The sequence below is a fragment of the Thamnophis elegans genome, chromosome 1, assembly GCF_009769535.1.
Source record: "Thamnophis elegans isolate rThaEle1 chromosome 1, rThaEle1.pri, whole genome shotgun sequence".
NCBI classification, from domain to species: Eukaryota; Metazoa; Chordata; class Lepidosauria; order Squamata; family Colubridae; genus Thamnophis; species Thamnophis elegans.
In genome coordinates, this window is record NC_045541.1 from 152,954,247 (window position 1) to 152,980,610 (window position 26,364).

General features: G+C 40.2%; 1 protein-coding gene across 1 annotated transcript in view; it reads right to left on the reverse strand.

The window, feature by feature from the left end:
• SYNE2 (spectrin repeat containing nuclear envelope protein 2) overlaps positions 1-26,364 on the reverse strand; it is a 258,629-nt gene that overhangs the window by 117,513 nt on the left and 114,752 nt on the right. The window contains exons 45-60 of the mRNA XM_032235484.1: positions 25,247-25,510; positions 24,420-24,542; positions 23,374-23,639; positions 14,904-17,022; positions 13,145-13,467; positions 11,677-11,821; positions 10,987-11,205; positions 9,096-9,361; positions 8,194-8,362; positions 6,848-6,991; positions 5,965-6,105; positions 5,557-5,739; positions 4,320-4,457; positions 3,154-3,339; positions 2,325-2,450; positions 1,325-1,507 (exon numbers count right to left, since the gene is read on the reverse strand). Of these exons, the coding sequence (XP_032091375.1) occupies positions 1,325-1,507; positions 2,325-2,450; positions 3,154-3,339; positions 4,320-4,457; positions 5,557-5,739; positions 5,965-6,105; positions 6,848-6,991; positions 8,194-8,362; positions 9,096-9,361; positions 10,987-11,205; positions 11,677-11,821; positions 13,145-13,467; positions 14,904-17,022; positions 23,374-23,639; positions 24,420-24,542; positions 25,247-25,510 (4,995 nt within the window). The remainder of the gene's footprint in view (positions 1-1,324; positions 1,508-2,324; positions 2,451-3,153; positions 3,340-4,319; positions 4,458-5,556; positions 5,740-5,964; positions 6,106-6,847; positions 6,992-8,193; positions 8,363-9,095; positions 9,362-10,986; positions 11,206-11,676; positions 11,822-13,144; positions 13,468-14,903; positions 17,023-23,373; positions 23,640-24,419; positions 24,543-25,246; positions 25,511-26,364) is intronic.

Consider the following 26,364-nt stretch of genomic DNA (forward strand, 5'->3'; position numbering starts at 1 on the left):
GCAATACTGGAAGAAGAAAGACCTGCCTACAATTCAAGAATGGACTTTAAAGGTTACAAACTTAGCCGAAATGGCAAAAATTTCAGCATATCTTAAAGAACATTCAAATGAGAAGTATAAACGAGACTGGAAAAAATGGATTGATTATATACAAAGCAAATATGGGACTAGGAAATTCCAGATAGCTTATGCTTAAAATTAGTAATAACGTAAATTGTTAAAAATTTGGGTAACAGCAAGAAGCTGAGTTCAATGTAGAGATATTTTAGACTGTGATTGTCAAAAGTTATACCATGTATGGGCTCTGGGAAGTCGGGGGGAGGGAAGGGAGGCGGGGATCTAGGGGGAGGGGGGGAGGGGGGAAATATAATATGTGTTAAATTCTAAAGCATGATTGCACTTGTATACTGTGGTTTTTATTAATGTTAGTGTTAAAACAGAACAAACTGAATATATCGGAAAGTAAGAGATACCGAAGGGAGGAGCTGAATGAAAGAAGAAGGAGAGCAGAGAGAGTGAGAGAGAGGAGGAGGAGAAGGAAGGGAGGGAATGGATTAAGAGAGGGAGTGATAGGGTTAGGGTTAGACAGAGGGGGAGGGGAAGTAGGTGTAGAGGGGTATGTGAGAAGGAAGAATGAAAGTTGGAGGGGGATGAAAGAGGGTGTATGGTGGGCTAAGGCGGTATATTGGGTTTGTATTGTAGGGGGCATTCTCTATAAAAGCGAGGGCTGTGTTTATTACTCAATGTTATATGTCTCGGTTGCACAGTAAACATGTGATTGTATAGAATGAAATGGAAATAAAAAATAAAAAAAGATTTGTACTCGGAAAAAAAGAAAGAAACAATCAGGCTGCTTGCACATTGTTAATATTATATTAACATATGCTCGTTTCAATCGAATGCATAAATAATAGGCAAAAATGATTTCCATCCATGTGTCATTAAAAGATCACTGGGTTTTAATCACTAGATTACTCAGTCAATGATATTTGTATAGCGGTGCATGTGAGCAAAAGGAATCAGATATAAATTTTAAGTTGCTTTAATATATTCAGAGCATTCCAGATCATGGATGTTATGGTTTGTGCTTGATGATAATTGATTAACTATTGCAGTTGATGAGACTGAGTTCCTACAAGCTAATTAAAAAAACAAGATATTTCCCGTGTCCTGTGCCTTAAATAATCAACCAAACCAGATGCATAAGATTCAAGAACTAGCTTCTCCATGTGTTATGATCTTAATCAGAAAACAAATAATTAAAAATCAGAAGGTATTTTCCAAGAACATCCACAAATAACCACTCAATCAAATTTGCTTTTACCTCAAGTAGAGTGTTCTGTTTCTCTGTGAGTCTTTCTAGAACCTTCAGCTCTTTCAAAAGCTGTTTAGTTCTTTGGAATACTGAAAGAGGTTGCATTCTCATGTCAGTCAATCTCAATTTTGCTTTATAGGATTGCATTTCAGCCAAAGCCTTCTTCATGGGGCAGATGTGGGCCAATATAACCTAAAATAGAATGTATTAACAAGGAAGGGAAAGAAATATGTAAGACTCAGCAGGCTTATAGCACTTTGGGAAATTCAGATATTTATGTTCAAAATACTTCACATATTTGATCTCAGAAAAATCTGGGACAGCATGATTTTCAAAATATCTCAGATGGAATCTAGAATTGCACCCATTTGTATTTATTTTTCACTTTCCTCCCCACTATATACATCTCCAAAATTAATTTCGGAAATAACTTCCTAGTCATGGAAATGGTGACCTCATGTGTTGCTTTGAACCAGGAACATTAGTAACAGAATCCTTTCTTCTTCCTCTCAGGAGAATTTGTTGGCTCAAAATCTGTAAGACTAAACCATCTTCCCCACAATGTAAATGACCGCTGAAATGAAAGAGCCCCATATCTGGCTAGATAAAGCTGCTATCTCTACCTTGGGTCTTGGCTTAAAGCACATCTTGCTTTGGGCCTGCTGAACTGTCCCAATTCTTGACTAAACACCTAATGAGCCACTATTTTCACTTGGCAGATGGGGGCTATTTGGCAGCTACAGGTGGAAGGTTAATGGCAGAAATTTATGGTGATGAGCCATTCAGAGTTAAAAGGCAGTTTTTAAAAATATTATAGCACTGACATAAAGGAGCAGCAAAAAAAGGAAAAAGAAAAAAGAAAACTCCATCATTACATTTTCAAAAGTTGGGGAATACTTCAAGAATAGCAATATTTAGAAATACCTGGCTTCTAATCCAGCACTATACAATATATATTACACTACAATTGCTCCTATGTCGATTTTTCCAGTTCCTTTTTTGTACTTACCTTACAATGTTTAAGATGCTCCTTAGGAGAAAAATCAAGTGTGTCTTCAGAGGGGAACAATATAGTCTTTATTTTTTCTATATCCTTCTCCATTGTTTTCACTTCAGATTCAATAGCTTCAACATCCTGCATTTTCAGAAGCAATCATAGTACTTATTCTCTGCTGAAGTCTCTTAAATGCAAGAGACATAGAAAGCCTACATTTTTATTTACATCCCAAAAGTCACACTCCCCTTGAGTGATACCTTATTAGCCAGTTGGTTGTATCCATTGTTCTTGAATTCCCTCATTAAATCAGGTGTCATTACAGCCAAACATTGTGATTCTCTTTTTTTAATACTGAAAAACTGTCTTAATATATTGGATGTTATGAGAACCAAAAGGACAATATCAAATTTGCTTCTGGTCCAAACTAGAATTATATGAAGCCAAACCAGGTGATGCTGAATGAATTACAGCTTTGCTCTTATAAAAGGATACCTTCACCCTCTATTTGCTGTTTTGCTGGTATTTCATTATTCTTTGGTCCCAAGTGTTTCTGACATACAGTATATACCGTATATAAATAATTCTATGCTGTTTTCTCTCCCAATAATATACCTGAAATAAATGCACAACCTTTCTTGCCTACCACTACCTCAGTTTATCTCATTCTTCTCTGGTTTTTCTCTTGCCCCACTATAGCAAAATTGTCTGATTAAGGCCTGTCTATATTGTATTCCAGTAAAAGTCATGCAAATAGGTGGCTAAATCATCAACATCAAGAACAGTATCTGAACTTTTCTAAATCAAACAGAAATCATTTTATTGATAGATAATCCACACTTACATCAGCCAAGTGCTGGATACATGGAAGAATTTCCATTATCTTTTGCTGTAAGGCTTTAACTTGCTCATTTACTTCTGTCAATTCCTGCACCGTACTGTCAGTTTCAATTAAAGGGGACAATTCTTTCAGTTCTGGGGAAATTGCACTAAGAATACTTTGCTTTTGTTCTGAATCTTCCAATGCCATCTAGAGAAGAAAAGTTAGTATTATTGATAAATTATTATCTTATTGAAGGTCTTATAGTTGGGAATATAGTATTATACTAATTGATACCAATTCATTTATGCACAAATTTTAAACTAATAAGCTAATTTCCATAGGTTGGAAATTAATTAAATAAGATTAATTAAGAAGAATTCAAAACCAAAATAAGCAGCAAACCAACAAGTATGGTTTGCTTGAAATACATAGGAAATAAGTACATAACTTGTGATTAAATGCCAGGGGAGTTCGGGCAGGAAATTACTTTAAATACCACCACCCAACTGGAAGTTTCCTGCATAAATTTATCAGGATGCCTCTATTTATGTCCATTTTTTTCTTGAATATTAATGTGTGTGTGTGTGTGTGTGTGTGTGTATGTATGTGTGTGTGTGTGTGTGTGTGTGTGTGTGTGTGTGTGTGTGTATATATATATATATATATATATATATTTCCTGTTGTCAATGAATTACTGTCATTAAAACACATCTGAAATATTTGGAGGATAAGGTTTAGTTCCCAAACTGTGCGCTATATATATAACCAAACCCCCTATGGATTCAATGAGGTTTACTTCTGACCTTATATGCATAGAAATGCTGTCATCTGCAGTACTATCTATATTTCTATATGTTATACAGGCACAGGTACACACCTTATATTGAAGATAGCAGCATATGTAAAACATTTCCCCTCATATTGGCTTTCCCTCGTTAAATCTTTTTCCAATTTTTTTTAAAAATTTTCCTATTTAGCCTACTGCCTTGCTATTCCTTAGTGGCCTCTCACCAAAACGCTAACTAAATTGACCCTGTTTAGCTTCCTAAGTTTAGGCTAGCTGGATGCTACTACTTAGCCTAGCAGATGTACCTGTACTGGTCATTGTCAATGCAGCAACATATTGACACGTGCTCTCAAGGAGAAGCAATAAATTGCTCCCATCATTTAGTTGCATATCAATTTACCTCAAGCGCACTGGTATGTTTATTCAAAGTTTTTGCAGAGTCACTTTTCACTTCCTCTGTTAATAGGCGGCTGGTATTTTCAAGCCAAACCTGAATGCTTTTCAAGAGCTCATCGCATTCTTCCAACTTGCTAGCAGCCTTTAATATAAAATATCACATATTATTTTACACAAAATAATATACAGGTATCTGAAACATTGGCAGGTCATTCAGATTCCCAAGCAGATTTCCACTCATACAACAGAACCTTCTCATCAGTCCCTCTGCAGCAATTTGTGCAGGAAGAGAGAGTGTAAAATAATGTTTATCTAATGACTTTTTTGTCAGTAGATAAATATCATAGGACCGTGATGGCGAACCTATGACGCGCGTGTCCGAAGTGGCATGAGGAGCCATGTTGCCTGGCATGTGCGGCATCACCCCTTCCTCTTCCGGATTTCTGCTGTGCATGCGCAGGCAACGATCAGCTGGCCTTTGTGCGTTCGGCAGTGCCAGAAACCAGAAGAGCTGGTCTTCCATTTTCCGGCGCAAGCATGCATGTCAGCCAGCTGAAGACTTGCTGGCCGGCAGGCATGTGCATGCCGGAAACCAGAAGTACTTTTTCTGGTGCATGTATGCTCCCTGGGCAGCTCCTCTTCACGGTCATGGTCCAGATGAGCGCCCGCACACACACTTAGCATGCACACCTCATCATGGTCATAGGATTATACTCATTGTAAATTGTTAATTAAATATTCTCAGGAAACAGCACGGCAGTTCAAAAATTAATTTTTAATTTCTGGTTTAAAATATAAGAAATAAGAAACAATAGGCATACAGTATATTAAAAATATGGAGAAAGTCTGGAAATAAAAGAGAATAACTAGTTATTCAGGGAACAGACATTTCTGCCTTTTTTATGTATATGATGTCTATTTTTGTTATTATTTTCAGGTGCATGAGGATTATTTTCTTTAAAGGAAGAAATAAGAAATAGAGTGGATCTCAGTTGTGTAACTACCATAGTTTTGTAGATAATGCCATATATTCAGAATTTAGCGAAGCAGTCACAACTTTGTGGAGCTCTGTCAGGCCCTATGGAATTATATGCATGGAGAAATTCATCCTGTCAGCCACACTGACAGATGCATCCTTAAAATATGTTTGTGTGGTGCAATTGATAAAACTGGGATCAATACAGTCTGACCGGAAGCATCCAGATTTCAAACACAAATGATATTTTCAGTCATCTTTTTACCCTGTTCAAGTCTGAAGTTCTACGCTCAGCATGCTGCGAAACATGTTGGTATTGTTGCACAGGTATCATCCATCGATCCATCAATTCTTGAGCCTGGTGGGGATCTTGCTCCACTATATCTTGAACCTCTGAATCCAGTTCATTCATTTTATAATGCCAAAGATCTAGCAAATCCCAGGTTCTCTTCAAGAAAGAGAAGCAAACAATGAATGAGCAAGGGTTCAGCTAGATGGCTGTTGCCTACTATAGGCATATATTTTTTTCTATTATAAAAAATAGCACTCTACTTCCATGTTTACACCTGGTTAAGACAAGTCTAGTTTAAACAAGTAGCTCTGAGGGCAGAATCAACGTCATTTGGGGAAAGAAAGCTTATTGCTTCATCTGGAGCAAAGAAGTTGATGTTACCTTCTGAACTTCTTTTGCTTTTTCAATGTTCTCGCTCTTTTGATGTAACATGCTTTCAACAGCTTGCAAACCTTTGTTAATGTCTTCTATTTTTTTCTCTGTCCTGTAGTGAGGGGAATTTTTCAGGAATTCTGTGCTGACCTATCATAGTAAAAAGAAAAGAAAGAAAAGTTCATCCCTGGATGGGGAAAACAGAAAATAAACTTAAAAACTTAACTATTCGTTCTTTCAGATTATGAATAACTCCCTACTCTACTTTAATTACCCTTTCTATATTTTAATTTTTAACATCTAGCTTAGATCTGTACATTGCCCTAGGGTGTAATAAAATTATTTGGTGGTACGAAAATTGTAAGAGCCAATGGTTCTCAAGCCAGAGTTGGTAGTTATTTACACATTCAACTACCACTTATGTCAAGGCTAGCAATACCAGGCAAAAGAGGGTGTAATTTATGAGAAAGATTAGGGAAAAAAAAGTATGTGTGTCACTATGGGTATAAGAGAACCTTATTTTCACTGATAGGGGTTGATTTGACTTCATTCCTATCCACAATAAAGGTTCTTATCTCAAAATGCTTGTAAGTTGTCTGCTTAGTCCTGATTTAGGAAGATAGTCTAGCCTTCTAAAGTCAGGATTTACAAATGTGCTGGAATAAACCAACCACAGTATCTTATGGTTTACAGAATTATCTGAGGATTTCTTCAAACACTGCCTAGCAGGTTAGTGAAAGGGATAGTGAGCAATAAAAGTTAAATGGAATTTGTTAGCATGCGAAACAAAAACCCCAAACATAATTTTCTGGAGAATAAACAATTAACTAGAATGAATCTGGACTTTCAGCAAGAGTTTCCCTAGTTTTACAATTAAGTAGGATGGTGCTACCTTTTCTTCCAGGTCATGTAACATTCTCTTGCAGTCTTCCAAATGCTCTTCAATACCAACTGGAACTATTCTATATATTTCAGTGAACTTGATTTGTAAGTTGTCTACGATTTGCTTCTTGCTGTCAACTACTCTCTGAATCCCCTAAGAGGAAAAAAGAATTAGAAAGTACTACAAGATTGGTTGGGGAAAATAATTTCTCCCACTATATCTAAGGTACAAATAGATTTTTTTCCCATGAGAAAGCTTTGCAGAACAAAACCTGAAGGATGCTTATTTTGTTTTATATCATACTTTTCAATTCACTGAGACTACAGTAAACCCAATATTTTTCATTGTATTGTCAGGGCTTATTGACAGATGAAATGCTAATGGAGACACAATGCTTGTTTGATTTAAGCTCGATAAAGAGCTTTTCAGATTCAGAGCAAAAAAAACAACAACCCTAAAAACAAAAGGTGACCAAAAGTACATTTGCTGGGCCATTTGTTTTGGTGTCATCTTAATGAAAATATCCAAACAAAACAGCTCCTTCCAGTTCTGCAGGAAGGATATCATTTTCACAGGATAAAACAAACTTGACAGTTGTTAATATTTGTGGCCTAGAAACTCAATCTGGTCTACATCCTCTGGCATGAATAACCGTGAAATATGTTTTGATGCCAAATAACTTGGATCTCTTGCTGAGAGATACATTTCATTTACAATTATTTGTTTTAATTCCAAGATATCAAAATATTGGATTTTGTTTCTTATTTCACAGCAAGAGAACAAATGTGAAAATAAAGAGTATGTGTAAGAACGGCAAAGAAACTAAATTTGGTTAAATGTTGGAAGACGTTTCTTAATAGGGAAAGGTATTTGTGGAACAGATTACCTCTGTAAATAGTATTGTCTATTGATTGGCTGGATAACCAACAGGAAAGAGTCATTTATCGATTTCTGGACTATGTGAAGGTTTATATTACATCACCTTCAAAAATCTGTTCCAAAGTTAGCATTCTCTCACTCTTTAAATACCCTTTTCAATGTTCTTTCATCTATGGCATATTTGGTCATCTAAATAAGCCATACATGAAAGCTTTCCAAATGCAATGGAAAAGAAACTCTACAGGATTCCTTTTCTGGTTAGATGTGTATGGATGACAGCATCTGGATACCATGTTTGTTAAGCAGTTAAATGTAGAAGGAAAAAAAGAACAACGTAATTCTAATAATTATGACTTAGTATTGAAAGGACCAGAGATCAATGATATACCACTTTGCAACTCAAGAATTGGACACAAAGTATTTCATTTATCTAAAACTTATTAGTCTACTATCTACAGAAGCAGCTTCTTACCAACCTCAAGTTTCAATGCCTTTTCATTGGGGGTTTCCAAATCTATGTCACGGAGTTGGGATATGATGTCCTGAAATGAAGTCTTCATAGCTTTCAATTCTTCACTGCTTTTGGTCCGGTATATCATCTCAGACTGCACAGCCTCTTTTTCTGTTTCAGCCTTTTGACAGAGCCTAAAGAAATTCCATTAGAAATACTATTAAGACGAAGTAGAAGAAGATTGCAGGTTCGGTGTTTTGGAGGTCCTTAAAGATCTGAATCTTCCCCCAGGTTTTCAGCTAGGAAGGATGCAGCCCTTTTTTAGGTTTTTCCATGTTTGCATGCTCCCTTTGTTTATTTTTTATTATTATTTTTATTGTGTTACAGTTTTTCTATTTTCTTGTGAACAGCCCAGAGTTGTTAGGAATTAAGAGATGTACAAATTTAATAAATGAGTTAATAAGTGAATGAATGGCCTGTTATGTCTAAATAAGGGGCCAGAAATTACAGCAACTCTAAGACTTCTATCAATTTCCTTTCATTAACCTGAATAGAATAAGCAAAAACAAAATTCAAGTGAAATGCAAAGCAAAGTGGTGGGGTTTAGAAAGTATCAGTACTAGCATCACATGAAACAACAATACAATAGTTAATAAAACAATGCATTTAAAACTTGGGTGTAAAAAGATATTAAAATATTTCTCCAGCATTGATCTTGGGTAAAGAAGTAAATCCTTGTTGTTTTGTTTTGTTTACAAATACCACTCTCTGTCTGGAATTTATGTATATTTGCCAGATAATCTGGAGCTCAAACTTCAAATTAGTAAAAAAAAAAAAAAAACCATTAGAATGCATTTTGACATCGGAATTAAACTTTGTACAAAATGTTGTGTGAATTCACTCAGCAATAGTCTGTTTTACACTTACTCTTCTGTTCGTTGCTGCATGTTTTGAATTTCGCAGACAATAGGAAGGCTTTCCTTTCCAGACAAACTCCCAGGGACACTCAGAATGTCCCTTAATCGGCAGAGTATTAAGCGTAGCAACAATTTCTCAGTATCCACATTTTCTATATAATTGTTTGTGGATTCCAGAAATTCTTCCAGTTCTTCTTTGGTTGCTTGCTGTTTGTCTTGGAGGCTCTCAGGCAGCTCTTCTTGAAGACTGTCTAGAATAATTGTTTCTCGTTCCAACTAGAGAGAAAATAAGCAAAACACAAATAAGAGAAACATTGATGAGGGAGCTTATACATGGAAAAGATGTCTAAGTAGATAGAAGTTGCACTTCTATACACACTTATCTGGAAATAAATTCCTCTTAATACAGGGGACTTATTTTTTATAAATATCTGCAGTATTGTTCTTATCAATGTATTCATTTTATGTAAGAAATATAATAGTAAGGGCTTTAATATATTCCTTTTGTTTAAAATGAGAGCATAAAAATGGCAGCTGCAACTACAAGCTGCAAAATGAAATGCTTGTGCATTTCAGCCACTTGATTCCAAATCCCCAACAACAATGTGTATTATTTACTTATAGCCACTGAACCTATAACCATTCAGCTTCATTGGATAACCCCCAGATTCCAGTAAGAGAAGTTAACCTTGATATTTTCTCCACACCATGCATGATTTTGTGCATAGGTAGTCCTTGTTCATCAATCAATTATTCATGACCATTTAAACTTACAACAGTGCTCAACAAGGAGCCATGTTCATGCACTGGTTAGAATGCCGTTTCTACCACAAAGAACTATGCCGGTTCTACCACAAAACCGCGGATGACAAAATCGCGGTCGACGAAAGCGCGTATGTGACGTCATCACAGCGCGACGAAAAAGATCGAAAAATGTAAAAATAAAGCTAAAACCTTCCCCTAACCCCCCCAAACCTAACCCTAAACCTAACCCTAAACCTAACCCTTAACCTAACCCTAAACCTAACCCTTAACGTAACGAAAAACCTAACGCTAACCCTTAACCTAACGCTAAACGTAACACTAACGCTCTAACCCTAACCCTAACCCTTAACCTAACCCTAACCCTAACCCTTAACCTAACCCTTACCTTTATGTGAATCGGCTTGCTGTAATTTAATTTTTATTTCAATTTTTCGATCTTTTTCATCGCGTTGTGATGACGTCACATACGCGATTTCGTCGACCGCGCTTTTGTGGAACGCGCTTTTGACGGGTCACGAACTATGCCCACAGCCAGGAGTTCAATCTTGCCTGGCTCAAGGTTGACTCAGCTTTCATCCTTAGTAAAATGAGGACCCAGATTGTTGGAGGAATATGCTGACATTTGTAAACAGCTCAGAGAGTGCTGTAAAGCACTATGGAGCAGTATATAAATCTAAGTCTAAGGGGACTTACGATTATTCCTCCTACTTGTGGCCCTCACAGTGGCCCTGCTGTCATGTGAATTGTGATTTGGATCCTTGCAATCAACTCTCATTGCAATAATTGAGGCATCTTGTGGTCATGTGATCCCCAACTGTGACTTTCACTACAAGTTCAACAAGCAATGTCAATGGGGAAGCCAGAAGGAGGTTGCAAATGGCAATCACATGACTGCAGAGTGCTGCAACGGCACAATATTTATTTAATGACAGCAACTGGAACAGTGATGAGGTTTTCAGTCCCAATTGCATTGTTAAGTGAGGATTATCTGTATTACTATCCTTCTGCCCTCTATTCATTTTTATGTGACAAACTGGACAGTTTTATCTTTTTAAACCTGCCTGTACTTAAGACAATCAAACGTCCACATACAACTGAGCTTGAAAACATCAGTCTTGTGTTCCCCTATTACTCACTTCTTCACTGACAGATTTCCATTCTTGGTTCTGTTCTTCACATTTGCCTTCCCGTTCTTTTGCGATATTGAACAAACAGAGCCACTTCAGCCACAACATTGATACAATGGGTACAATTAACACGCCATCATTTTCTTTGCACATCAAGCTTAGAGACTGTGAATCTCGCCTTAACTTCATTAGCTCCTCTTTGGTTGATAGTAATTGGGACAACAGCATCTATAAAGGAGAAAGAGTAAAATATAAACAGTGAGTTGCAATCATCCAGTTGGGAAAAAGGCAGAGTACAAAAACAAATTGTGACAATCTAGCCAAAGTATCTCAAGTACCCATAATAAGCAGCAAATCTATATCTAAAATTGTACACTTCACAGCAAGGAAGGAGTTACCAAAAAGTCTGCTTCTTTGCAATAATCTGTTTCAAGTTTAATACAGATTTGCATCCATTACTCACATTTTGATCATAATGTCAGCTAACCTTTGAAGACTAACTTTAATAACTATTCGGAATATAAATTACTGTAATTGTTACAGCCTATATGAAGTGCATTGAATTCTCTATTGTAAACACGGTTCTGAATACGTGCAAGCTATAAAAATACATAAAACATTAAATTATGATGATGATGATGATGATGATGATGATGATGATGATGATGATGATGATATGACAATGACGACAGTCCTCACCTTGTTTTGTTCTGAATGCTCTAAAGATTCTTTGTAAGATACTGGAATGTAGTATAAACACTTCCAAAGCACTTTTTCTGCATTGTTAAGCTCAACACATATCCTCTCTTTGGAGTTTTTGAAACTTTGATATTTTTCCATATACCTATAGATGCAAGAGTATTTAAATAAAACTATTTAAATTGATCAAAATAATAGAATTATGCATTGTCAGCTTTCATCTATTGGTAGAAATAAAACTGGTACAAAGGAGAAAAATGGGCAGATCTTGCCAATCGTTTTACATAGTACTTTACATAAGAATGCACAAGAATTTCCAAACACACCATTTTAAGCTGGTGGGTTTTACTGAATCATGAGTAAAACTGTGACCAGCTATGAATTCCTTTTTGCCCTGAAGCTAATAGCCTAGTCATGATTTCTTAATTTTATCTCATCTCACCTCATTACAAAATGTAATAAAAATGATGTAAACCCCTGCTTTTTCGGAGTACCCATGTCTTTAATTCTTTAGCAAAAGAACCACTGGCTGGTTGGCTATCAGGAATTTTACTAAGGAGTGCTATGTTTTATAGCACTTTGTCGCAGCTCTCTCGAAGTTTTCAATAATATTAAAAAATCAATCTACCATATTTTTCAGACTTTAAGATGCTCTGGAGTATAAGACACACCTTAGTTTTTGGGGAGAAAAATAATAATTAAAAACATTCTGCCTCTGCATCCACCGGCATGGTCTGCAGCCTACAAAAGCTCCATTTGAGAGGACATGCAGAGGCTGAAGGGTGGGAGCTGGCAGGTGGGCTACATTTGATGTATAAGATGCACCCAAATTTTCACCCTCTTTTAGGGGGGAAGTGTGTCTTATACTCCAAAAAATATGGTGTATTTTAAAATCAATACTATATGTTATTCATGAATGAAAGATGTTATTGCCTAGAAAGTAGCATTTCAGGCTAAAGCAGCCTAGATACTGTTCTGAGCCAGCTTTTCTACTTGCTTCCCCCTGACCATCCTAACCAAGAAGCTTATAAGGAGGTAATGTCCAGAAAACAGCTACCAAACGGACAATCACCTTCTGGGTGAAAGGGAAGATAACACTTAAAAATAGGAGGCAATGAAAGGGGCAGTGGCAGGAGATGATACTGCTATGTAGAAATTGTACATTGAGAACTAACATTGTTATACTGCATATCTGTGTTTTCAATGCAAGACATGTTCAGTATTTCAGTGGAAAAGGAAGCTGTAACATAAATGAGACAAATTGGGGAAAGTGTTGTAGCTCAAAGGACCAACACACATCTTCCAGGCAGAACATGGTAAACTTTGATTTCTAGCATGTCCGGTAAGGATGGTAAACCCTGGACTAATTATTCTCATCATTCACTCTAATAATCACCAACAATATCAAGCTAGATGGATCAGTGCTCTGATTTGTATATCCCTGAAATGATGAAAATGTTCATCCTACCTCTGTATGTAAGATTTTCTCTTTTGGGTCTGCTCTTTTATTGTGACATTCCTAGCAGTTAGATCATCAAGTACTTTCTCCACCTGCAGTTTGGCTTTTGATTTAATTGACTTTTTCAGAGTACCGGTTAATGCTTCTACTTCAGCCTTTGCAGACTCGGAGTCTTCTTGTTTCTTGGCAAAGTCAAGATGAGATTCTTCTAGTTTAAGTAAATCAAGGAGTGGAGTAGAAAGAAATGCTTCACACTGACTGAGGAGATCTGCAGATTTTTCGACAGCTTTATTGTAAAGCTTCACCATTTTAAAAGCTTCATCTAAAGCTTCCTGTGCAAATAAATAATTAACAGCAATATTATTATATAAGCTGAGAAACAATTTTCTTCTCCCAAATGTTTTCTTGAATTACAGTTCCAAGGCAAAACATTGCAACCCTGATCTAACTCCATGTCTGTTACCTGGTGGACATTTTAACTCGGGTGTCAAACTTACGACAGCACGTTGTTGTCATGTGATGTATCACAACTTTATTCCCTTGCTAAAACAGGGATGGGGGGGGGCAGCATGTGATGCATGCAGCCTGCGGCCAATGAGTTTGACACCCCTGTTTTAACTGATAGTCAAAGAGCCTACAGATGCCTAGGGCCACCTTTTGCTTTAACAATTTTTCAACGTTAAAACAACCTTGGGAAAAAAAGGTTCTGCTACATATTTCACTGGTCAGCTGTTGTTTGCTTTTAAATTGCACGATTATCATTACATTTATATTTAGTTTGTAAATATTTTAATTAGATTCCATATTGTTTTTAAATGTTTTAACCCACTTTAATTTTTGGCCACTTCAAATTGGCATTTAATAAATGCAGAAATTATTTGAGTGATGGAAAGCTGACAAATTTGGGCAGGAGAAAAATATCAAAAAATATCAATTTTGGGAAAGGTAGTTTAGTTCATATAAAAAACAAGTTGAATTGTTTTTTAATCAAAATATATTTAAATTTGAACCAGATGTCTACTATCAAAGAAGCATCCAGAAGCTTTTATTTATTCAAAGCCATCATATATTATTCTAAATAAAAATGTTCATGTGTCTCAAACTTTTTGGAGACTGGCTGTGAGAAGGACATTCCAAAGTCAAGGGCCAGATGGCAAAGGAACTTGTCCCTTCAGCTATCAAATTCTATAAATCCATCAAACATCTCAATAAACTGACAGGATCAGTCCTTTGGATGGCAAGCCATTAACAGTCACAGATCTGAATATTTTGTTACTGTACTGAGCATTGAGAAGTCCCAGGTTACTCACTACAATCATTGCCAAAAATGCAAGCACTGTCAAAAATATATGCTTTTAATAATGGACATTTTATTGCACTACATATATGGTGCAATATTCTGCAATGCAATGCCCAGCACTGGAGATGTTATATAGTTGGGTAATGAAACATCTGGAAAAAAAAACAGCCAAGCTCAGAGAATTCCAAGGACTCCCCAGGACATTTTATTACATTAAGCTACAAGACCTTTCTCCTTATTGTAGTAGTATTACAAAATTTCAATTGTGGTATTATTAATATATCGAGGGAGGGAGGAGGAGACAGAGGGAGGGAGGGAATTACAAGGTCTAGGTGTATAATCTGTTACATGGATATCATGTAAAATATAGATGAAGAAGCCATGGTATTTCAAAGTCAATTCTTACGTGAAAGTAATCAAATTTTGCAAAGTTGTTTACAAAGAAACAAAACTGCCAAGACTACTTACTGTGTGTATAGCAAAGTCTGTTTTCAGTTGTATTTTCAGATTTTGGAATTCCTCTATTTCTTTATCTAAACTCTCAGAATGAAGAAATGTTTGTTTTGTAGATGATTTCTCTTTAGTTATTATATCTTCTGCAGCATGAATTTCTGCCTCTATAGCACCTTTAAGGACTTTGCAATACATCATTTCATAGGGAATCATTTGAATTTTCAAGTCAAGTAGGACAGGCTGCTGGAGCTCAGACTGAATTTGCTTTAAAGTCCTTAAACTGAGGCCCATCTTCTTCTGGAAACCTTGTTTGTGCTTGCATATTTCTTGATTAGCTACTATGATAGAACAGATCATTTGTTCCAGCCCATCTATTTTTGTCTCTAAGGTCTTTATCTGCTTCATGCTGGACTTTTTGAGAGAGGCACTAAATGACTTATTTTTCTTGAAGAGCTTGAATGCTTCTTGAGTTATATATTTGGCATGTTCAACTCTCCATATCAATTTTTTTCCTGATAACAGATTGGCTTCAGGAGTAGAACTGGTAAGATCTTCCAAGTCACCACAGTCTTTCTGAATGCTAGATACTATAGCCTCAATCTCACTTAGGACTATTTGATGCCTATCATATTCTGCAAAAAAATTCTTCAGACATTGACCTCTCTTGTCAAGGTTATCCTTTGCTTTGCAGAACTGATCTTTCAGTTCATCAAGTGGTGATGTATCCCACTTCGGATCCAGCCATTTCCAGATCTCCTGGTATTGGTCCAGGTATGACAAATGTGACTGGATGGCGGAAGTTCTCTCTTTAAACATATTCAGTTTATCTTTTATCATTTGATTCTTAGACAGTGACTCTTCTGGATTTAGTTCCAGCTCATCAAAATGAAGATTGCTAAGATCCTGCTGTAAGGCCCTTATCTCTTCTGAGAATTTTTTATAGGCACCCATTTTGTGTTGTACTAAGCGACCCTTAATTTGAATTACCCTATGGACCCTCTGTGCTCTACTTCTCAGACTTCTCAAACAATCATTTAAAAACAGCTGTTCAAAAGCATTTAGTCCTTCAGATGAATCGCTGCAGTTTGCATCTACAAGGGCTTCCATCTCTTGGATCTTCTTGGGAGTCTCTTCTAAAAGATTCTGCATGTGGTCAAACTCAGACTTTATATTTGTTTTATCAATATCTAAGCTAGATGCTGCCATGATCTTCTGAAGTTGTGCTTCAAATTTCTCTATATTTGCAAAAAGTTTTTCTCTTTTTCCAAGCTGAGATTCCAGCTGCTGTAACTTTTGAGATGATTTCAAAATAAGTAATTGGTAACCAGTTTGCAACTCATCTGAAAGGATGCTAAGTGCAGAATCCTCCTTGGATGGCATGTGAGAAGCAACATGCTGGGCTTCATCTGCTAGCCTTATAAAAGTTGGCTCTTTTTCTTTAGCATCACTGATTACAGCCTTGCAACGTTTAATTTGTGAGAGGAGATCATCTGGAAAGAGTGCTGCCCTCTCATCAAGATGGTGCATTAAAATTTTGTTCCCCAAAATGGCATCTTCTATCTCTTTCGTTATTTCATAGGTCTGGGGATGACCGCCAGTTATCTGGACATTCTCTTTAGGGGTCATTTGCTCCAATTCTTCTACCTGGCTCTGAAGATCATTTATTGTGTTCTCTAAGGCTATTTTTCCTGGACTGCTCCACATTCTTTTCATCTGTACATCTGCATTTCTTTTTAACAAAGAAATGTTTCGCTTAAGGATGCGCAGTTCTAAAGGAATCAAGATAGGGCCGGGACACTCTTCTGTACCAGGAGCACTCAGGCCTGTTTGCAAATCATGTTGCTGTTGCAAACATATTTGGAGTTCCTGTGCTTTGTCCATGAAAAGCTTAAACTCGCCCACTTCTGCCGCTACACAGAACTGTTTCTTTTGAAGACAGTCCCGCATTTGTTTCCACCACTGCTCTGCTTGATCCACCTGGCTTTGTACTAATTCTCTGTCCAGAGTGGATAGTTGTCTAGATAGATTTTCTTGTTCAGATCTCAGCTTGTCTAAAAGACTATTTTCTTTTTGTAGAGAAGCCAACAATTTGTTCAAATTCTCTAGAAGAACTGTGTCTTCTACAGGTCCCCTTCTGCAATAGAAAAACAGGTATAGCTATAATTTTTTTGGTAAAGTCAATTTATTCAACATGCATTCACTAATCAGGTATATAGAACTATATTTCATATATATTAAATTACACTGAAGCTCCGCCATACATTGGATGTAATTACTAAGAATGAAAGACCGCTGCACTTATCTAAATGGTCGTTCTTGGTGTGCTGCTTGAGAATCCAAAGGAATGGGTTAATTTCGGTCTGGTTGCCTAGAGACTGAATTGAATAAACTTGGCCACACCTCCCTTTTTCACTCAGGACATCAGTTTTTTCAATGGAAGGCATGGCCGTTTCAAGAGATGAAAGCACATGAGATGCCCTGCTAACTGTGATACCCACTTGTCATCAATGATCCTGGGCCGAACTGTGACTGGGCAGGGTTGGATTCTCATGCAGTGCAACAAAAACGACTGTTCAGGTAAGTACAATGGTCTTTCTCCAGTGCGCTGCTTAGAGAATCCAAAGGAATGGGATATGCCTAAGCATATTGGGGAGATGACCAGTCCAGGGAGCCAGAGTTGGAGGGAACCGCCTGCAGTACCCAACATCCGAAGGCCACTTCGGCCGAAGCATAAACATCCATCTTGTAATGTTTAACGAAAGGTGACAGAGATGACCATGTCGCCACTCTACAAATCTCGACTGAGGCTTGTGTTGCCCAGGCCGTGGTCATGGCTGCACTGTGCGTTGAGTGGGCTGTGATGTTCTGGGGCGACAGACGGCCCTGCACCTCATACACCTTGGTGATACAGGCTTTCAACCACCTGCCAATAGTGGTGGACGAGACTCTTTGTCCCATGGAGCTGAGAAGGAAGGCCACAAAGAGGGCCTCTGACCATCGGAAGGACGTCATGTGCTTGATGTAATGTTGAAGGGCTCAACGTACATTGAGGGGGTGCCATTTCCACTTGCGGGGATGCATCGGATGGGGACAAAAGTCAGGTAACACCAACCCCTGGGTTCTATGAAACCAGGAGTTGACCTTCGGGGGGAAGGATGGGTACAGCTGGAGAAACACTCTGTTGGGATGGAAAATGCAGAGGTCGCTGCGGACTGAAAGGGCCGCCAACTCCGAGATCCTCCGAGCCGAAGTTATGGCCATGAGAAAGGCCACTTTCAAGGTCAGTAACTGAAGGCTGATGGATTGGATAGGCTCGAAGGTCAAGGCTTCAAGCACGATGGGCAGCTCCCACAACAGATAATGATGGACTGTCAGAGTACGGAGGCTGGCAGTTCCCCTCAGAAAGGCGTGAACCCTGGGATGGTGTGCGAGGGAACAGTCCGCACTACCATGAAGAACCGTGGAAAGTGCCGCTGTCTGTCTCCATAAGATATTAGGGACAACTCCCCTATCCAGGCCGTCCTGAAGGAAGTCCAGGACTTGAAGAAGTGAAGCCAATCTTGGGGCAATTCCCAGAGGATGACACCACCTGCAGAAGGCTGACCATGTCGCATTGTACACATGCGTAGTGGATGGACTAGCCACTTGGATGGTACGAATGACACGTGCAGAGAAATTGTCGCGTCTCAGCATGTCTCCCTCAATGGCCAAGCAGCCAACTGGAGCCACTGAGGGTCCGGGTGAAGAAGGGTCCCTTGGTGAGGATTATCCTGTCGTCCGGGATCCTCTGGGGGGGGGGGTGTACAGATAAGCTGGTTAGGTCACCCCAGTGGGGGGTGACCATCAACATCTCCTCCTGCTCTGACAGAATCTTGTGAATCACCCTCGGTTGAGTGGCAGAGGTGGAAATGCATACAACAGCCCCCAGGGCCAGGGGCAGCAGAGAGTGTCGACCCCCTGTGCCCCGAGTGTCTGGAACCTGCTGAAGAATCGAGGTAGGTGTGAATTGGCTGGAGACACTAACAGGTCTACTATCGGAACCTGAACCTGCAGGACAGATCACAGAAGAGATCCAGATGGAGGCACCACTTCGCCTGGTTCACAGTCATCCAACTCAGCCAATCAGCTTGCACGTTCGTGGAGCCAGAGATGTGGTCTGCCCTGATGGAAAGGAGGTGAGACTCCACCCACAGGAAGAGTGCCTGTGCCTCCAACATCAGACTCCTGGAATGCATGCCTCCCTGGCGATTGATGTGTGCTTTGGTGGCCACGTTGTCCATGAAGATCAACAAGTTCCACCCCGCCACCAGGTCTGTGAACTCCCGAAGGGCCAGGGGGACAGCCAAAAGTTCTAGCCAATTGGTGTTGTTCATTAAGTCCTGGGGGTTTCAATGTCCTTGGGCTACACAAGAGTGTGTGTGAGCCCCGTAACTGTACAAGCTGGCAGCGATCGTGATTGTGATCCGATCCGGTTCTCTGAAAAAACAACCTTTCAGCAAGGCTGAGGAGGTCCACCAGTAGAGAGAGTGGATCATCTTGGCAGATAGCCACACCGTGATGTCTGAGACTCCCTTGTTCCTTCTCTGGTGGGGCAGGAGGAACCATTGGCGCTGTGGTGTGTGAAGTTGGGCCCAGGGAACGATCCCTATGCAAGAGATCAGTTTCCCAAGTAATGTGTAAAGGATGGAAAAATGCACTGATCTCGGAGTCAGAACCTGGTTTACCAGGGCCCGGATGCTGGAGCAACGATCGTGAGACAGGGACACCTGGCACTGAACAGTGTCTATCACAGCCCCTAGATGTAACAGTGATGGGGCTGGCAATAATTGGCTTTTTTTCCATATTTACCATAAATCCATGAAGCTGCAGCAACCTAATTGTTGCTCGAAGGTCGTGGTGGGCCTGCCTTTGAGATGTATCAGGACATCGTCGAGATAGGCTTGAGGTCTGATGGGACGAGAACTGATATGGACCATCACTGCGGCCAACAGCTTCGTGAATGTCCTTGGGGCCGATGAGAGGCCGAACGGCAGGGCCTGGTATTGAAAATGGCACCCTGCGTAAGAGAATCGTAGGAACTTCCTGTGTGAGTGACGAATGGGCACATGAAGGTATGCCTCCTTGATGTCTACCGATGTTAGGTAGTCTCCCTGGCGAATGCAGCCCAAGATGGTTTGCCGCGACTGCATTTTGAAACACTTGTATGTCAGATATACATTTAGCCTCTTGAGATCCAGGATCGCTCTCCACCTCCCGGAGTTCTTGGGCACTAAGAACAGGATAGAGTAACCCTTCCTCTCTTGACATGAGGGGACCAGTTCGATGACGCAAATGTCCAGAAAGGGCTGGATCTCGGTGTCCATGAGAGCCCTCATGACCCAGCACCTTGGGATGGAGCACCAGACGAATCATCTTAGGGAGGTAGACAGAAAGTCTAGAGTGAGGCCGATCAGCACGGTCTGGAGAACCCAAGTGTCCGAGGTTGACTGTTCCCATTAGTCGACGGTGAGTCAACCACCAATGGGAATACCAACCTGGGAGTCAGCGGTACTGATGGAAGAGTCAGTAGCCAGAGCCTCGGCCTCCATGTCTGAGCTGGGACTGCTGATGCTGCTGGGGCTGCTACTGTTGCCTGCCCCTATCCCTAAATCTGGACAATCCTGGGGCCGGTCTGATCCCTGGTAATAGGGTCTCTGGTACTGAGGTCCGGTGGGACTCTGATCCTCTCAAAAGGGCTGCCGGCAGGACTAAGGTTGAGACCTACAGTCTGCCCATCTTTGCATGCAGGGAAGCACTTTCTTTTTATCTTTATTTTCGATAAGAATGGGATCCAGAGCTTTGCCAAAAAGTTTCCTTTTTTTAAATGGAGCTGCCACCAGGTGCCACTTAGAGCGCATGTCCGCCTGCCAATGGCGGAGCCAGAGGAGGAGGCGGGATGTGACATTAGTAGCCAATGCTCTGGAGGCAAATTTAGCTGCTGCTGGGGTAGCATCAGCCAAAAATTCCAGAGCTGCCACCAACTTGTTAATGTCTTGGTGGAGGCACATGTCCTCAGGCGTCTAGCCTGGACTGCAATTGCCTGAGCCATACCAAGGAAGTCCTATTGAAAAAGGACGCAGTAGTGGGTGCACGAATCGCCCAGGGAGCCACCTGGTGTGATTTGTAGAAGGTTTATTTTGCCTTGCAGTCCTCTGCCTTCAGCCCTTCAGATGAGTCTGATGGGAAAATGGCAGGGAAGGTCAAAGCAGCGATCGGTAGATCCATGGATGGTATTTGGAGGAGCCCCTCCAGATCCAGACTGGGCCCAAAGAGTCACTTGTCATTGTTGCTCGATGGTGGAACTGCAGGAGGCTGGGACCACTGTCTCTGGATGACATCCAGAAAAAGTTTGGGAGATGGGATGACCTCCTGTTCTAGAACTGGTTCCGAGAACAAACGTTCAGTGGAATCTAGGCCCAGTGAAGGTTCTACTGGGGTGCCCTTGCTGCCAATGTTAGCAGTAGACCTTGCTTTAAATAGCAGGGATTTGAACAGAGTAGGCCAGAAAATGTCCCCGGGAGTGGGGACATCTGGGGGGGGGGCACCCCATCATCTGATAATTCTTGGTCACCCTGCTCCTCATCACCCAGAGGTGATTCATCGCTATGGTAGATTAAGCAGGAGAAGGGGGTCCCCTGCAGGACTGGGAGCAGGCTGTGAAGGTGCCCTCAACTGCCTGGACCTCCTGCGGTTCAGAGTCAACCCCCTGTGAGAAAACAGCAGAGATCAGATCCCTGAATTCTCTAGGGAGGTCCACAACCTGATTGTCCACCACACAGTCCTCCTGCCATGGGGGTGAATGTGGCCTTGAGCGGGGAATGCCTGGCTGCAGGTGTGGAGTGCCTGGTGTGAGAGTCCTGTGTAATGGTGAGGACTGACGCACTTGGCGTGGAACCAGGTCCCAGGCCTACATCCTCCCTCATAGAGGCCCTGTACCTGGATATTATCCCGGGACCAATCCCTAGCCGTGCCCAAAGGAGATCCTTGAAGGACAAAGGAGGCAGTACCTCCAGTTGCAAGGGCAGAGGAGAATTAGGAGCCCTAGATGATTTAGAAGCTTTAGAGACCTTTTTGGAGGAAGCCCGGTGTTCGGACGGGTATCCTTCCGAATAGGTCCAGCCGCTGATAAGGAAGTGGTCTTGGACCTATTGGCTGTGCTCCTGGTGGTAGTCCTCCCCACCCTGCTGGGGGAGGGAAATCTCTCAAGGGTGAGCTTTCAGGGGAAATCCCTTCCCCCGATGCTGGAATAGGAGCCTGATCTGCCATTTTCCTTAATTGCACCCTGTGAATTATTGGGGGAATACAAGGCAAACCTGCAGGGGACCCAGCGATCCTGGTTGGTCAATAGGTGATATGCAATCACCAGAGGACAAAGTGCCACAGAAAAACTCAGCTGAGATCGCCTGCAGAGATAAGCCAATGATATCAAAACCACGCTGCTGCTCTCTTCGGAAGCCAGCTCGCAATGAGGCTCTTGGCACTTTAAAATGGCCTACGTTGCTCAGGAGCTGAATTGGCACCGAAACCAATGGTCCACTAATTTGGATATAGCCAATCAGCACTCAGCGGCTCCAGGCGCAGCCCGCACCTGGAAAATTTGAATTCCGGAATCAAAATGGTGACTCTGCAAGCCTGAAGCAGCAAAAAGCATCAGCAGTGGGAGGATGGTGCACCAAGCCTTCAAGTGCAGCAAGAGGGGCTCGAGAACGGCACACCGAATTCATGGCCCTCGGAACCAGGCAGCAAGACAATCACGGGCTAGCCTGAGCAATCAGGCAGAAGCGCCCAACAGCGCACGCCCTCCCCCAGAGGGGAAAAACTTTGGCAGCGGTTCTTGCCGACGGACCGGGCTAACCAGCACACCCGCAAAATTCGTAAACATTTACAATACAGTAAAACAAGAAAAATAGTACCTGTGACTGCTAAGAAAATCCAAAGGAAAAAACTCCTTAAAGTTACAAGTAACAATGTGATTACGTATCTTTAGCCAAACTGAATTGAAAAAACTGATGAGCCAAGTGAAAAAGGGAGGCATGGCCAAGTTTATTCAATTCAGTCTCTAGGCAACCAGACCAAAATTAACCCATTCCTTTGGATTCTCTAAACAGCGCACTGGAGAATATGTATGTTTTAAACATTTAAATATAATTGGAACCATTCAAAGGGATATTATATATAAATAATACCATAGCAATAATTATTGCAAATACAATGATTAATTCATATCCTATGTTGATTTACTAAGCCACAATAGGAAAGTTCAAATATTTATGGCGTAGCATTGTATATAAATCATATTATTCTATGTCTGTCCCAAGCCTTTGGGAATGTAACAAATTACAAAACAAATGAAATAAAAGTTTCCTCTCTATGTGTACACATTAACAATAAATTAAGTGAATTATATCACATCCAACAGATGTAGAAAGCTGGTCCAGGAACTTACGTATATATGTTTTCTTTTTCTGCTAATAAATGTTTCATTGAAGACTGAACAGTAGCAAGACATTCATGGTAGCGATTGACTAAATTAAACTGATTCTGCTTGGCCTCTTTAGCAGTCATTAATTCTTGCAGGAGTCTGTCCCAACTGGAAGAGGTCACCCTGTGGGCGTCCTTGTGGTTTGGCTGACTTCCTTCTGCCACCACTGAGTGTTCTGGCCACACTGACAAAGCTTGAGCTTTCTTCTTTTCTAGCTGCAGACACAAATCCTATGACAGAAAATCGGAGAGGGGAGGTGGGTCTTGTCTTGTTTGTTTTAAAGGAATTGTTTCATCTTTATGTCTTTCTGAATCAGATTAAATACCTATTTACTACGCATTGTATTTCTAACTACAAATGGTCAAAATACTTCCCAAAAGTCCACATTTAGGGCACTAAGGCCAGTGAAGCTGCCAAGGTGAAGGGAGACGTGGGCAAAATGCCATGGACAATAGGGAGGAAATTGTTATAATGAGCTCCTTCATATTGTTCATGACATTTTCTACCCCTTGTTAAAAGTAAGAGGAATACCCCAACACCCCATACACCCCATTTCTCCTGCCACAGATAAATATGTAGTTTTGGATCATTTTTCTCAAAAATAAAGGAACAAGTACAGGTTTTCAATTCATTTGTTTAACTGCATTCTCTTTATCTACTTTTAGGATTTGTGTGAAGAACAGACCACCTTTTGGGTCATATTTATGAATAAATGTGGAAAGTTCAAATGAGTTCACAGACTTTTAAGCCCCATTGGAGGTGAGGTCCCTCATACAAACCCCCCGCCCCCGTGTTATTTTAGACAGAAGGATGCCAATTGGTGGGAACAATCTGTGTTATTATTCCCTTCATGTTGTTGAAATGCTCACATATCCAATGTCATGAGATTGCACTACCCAGAAATAGCTATGAGATTCTCATGTGCCTGAGCAGACGAGTGGGAGGATAAGAATATAGCAGGGACTAACAGAGTCCTTACAGCCACGCCAATGAACATATTGTTTCCATACCTCTATCTCTCTCAGTTGATCTTTCATTAATACAATATCTAACTCTGCAGTCCAAATTTTCACTTTGTTGATCTTTTGTTCCAGCTCTGCATACTCAACAATTGTTTGGTCTTCAAGATAACCCTGTTGGGAAATCCAAACAGGTAACTGCATTGATTTGACATAAATTACTTTGCAATCTACAGAAATACTCCTATATCATTATAATCCAGATTTTTTTTATTGAAGAAAAAGGTATCAGGTACAAATCTTGCTGGGCGCTTGATCTCTCACTTGATAACTGCATATTAATTTGATTTTGATAAAGAATGAATGTTTTAAAATCTGGTAAGATACATAAATATGTGGAACAAAAATTATATTATTTTGATATTTTACTCGATCATGGTTTTATAATGCTGTAGATCTCTCTACTATTCACTTATTGGTTGCTTTCCCCCCCCCCTCCATTTTTTCTTTTTTCTGATTCTCTTTCTCAGTTGTGTTTTTTAAATCTCTCTGTCTCTCTCCCCCTCTCCCTGTCTCTCTCAAAAATAAAGATCTGAACATTCACATGTGAAACTGAGAAAAACAAGCATTCTTTCAAAAGCCAAATCTTATTTTAGAGGGAATTAACAATAAAGAGAAGTTTATGCTACTCAGAGTCACATGAACCAGTATTCCTGGACCAATGGCCCACCCTCTCCACTATTGGAAACTGAAAAGAGAAAGGGTGAAATTGATTGAATTATGGACTAATGGCTATCCTGGCTGAAGAGCTAGCAGTGCACAAGAATAACACTTAACCATGTCCTTCAATGAAGTTGTGCAACAACAGAGATTACTACCTTGCTTTCCGGAGATGGATGTATAATGGACAAAGGAGTAGGGTCAGCCTCCATTACCTTTCCATTCATTAATGGCAAAATGGTTTGAGGCATTTCTGACCAGGCATATGTTGCTTGCAATTTCTTTTGATAGCCATGCTGCTGTTGCGGAGTTTCATTGGGATAATCATCCGCCAGTATTTGCTCTGATTTCTGCTGCTGCTTTGCACACTGGCTTGCTGAACTTTGGAAATTGTGGGCTTCCATCAAATTGCCTTTCAATTCCTGCTAAGTAGAAGTAGAATGGAGGAGAAAGGAGGGGAAAGAGAGAAAAATCATAACCTTCTCGGGACAGCAGGTACTGAAATGTCAATTGCTTTCTTAATGGAAAGATAGTGAAAGAATAATAGAATAAAGGGGTGGTAAAGGTCAGTGAAAAGCACATCTGCACAGACGCCTCTCCCAGGAACAATATTATGAGGATGGAGAAGGTTGCTCAAAGCTCTGACAAAGTTAATTGGCCTAAAAGTTTTCTCCTTCTATGGCTGTAATCTTATAATTCACAGGAGATGGGTCCCTTCTAACCAGATTCAGTCTGTTTACTCTCTATACTGTGAAGCAGTGCAAATGGGTGTGGAGTTTTCTTGGAACTGTTGAAAGGGCTGTGTTGTAGACTGGAGACAGATGATGTCATATTCCTCCCTTTCTGTTCAATTTTGACATAGATGGCCTCTTTGACCCTTCTTTCAAACCAGCGGTCCTATTTGTCCATTTTATTACAAAACTAGTCCAATGTTTCCATTTATGATAGAAAACAGCTTGACTTACAATGGGGCTATTGGCTTGTCTTCCTCTGCTTTTAGGTATTTTTGCTTCAGCTGAAGAATGTATTAATGAGGAGACCCCAGGTTACCTAAGGCAACACTGTTCAACACAATCATGTAGAAAATACCTTTGTCTGGAAATCTGTTTTCTATCAGAAATGGCAACACTGGGTTAGTTTTGTAATAAAATGTAGAATATGGGCATACAGAATGGACATGTTGAGTCCCTGGCATCTTCTAATTGGACTGGGAAAGACCTATGCTTAAAACCACAGGCAATCCCTGACAGTTTGTATCGGGACAACATTCAGCAGT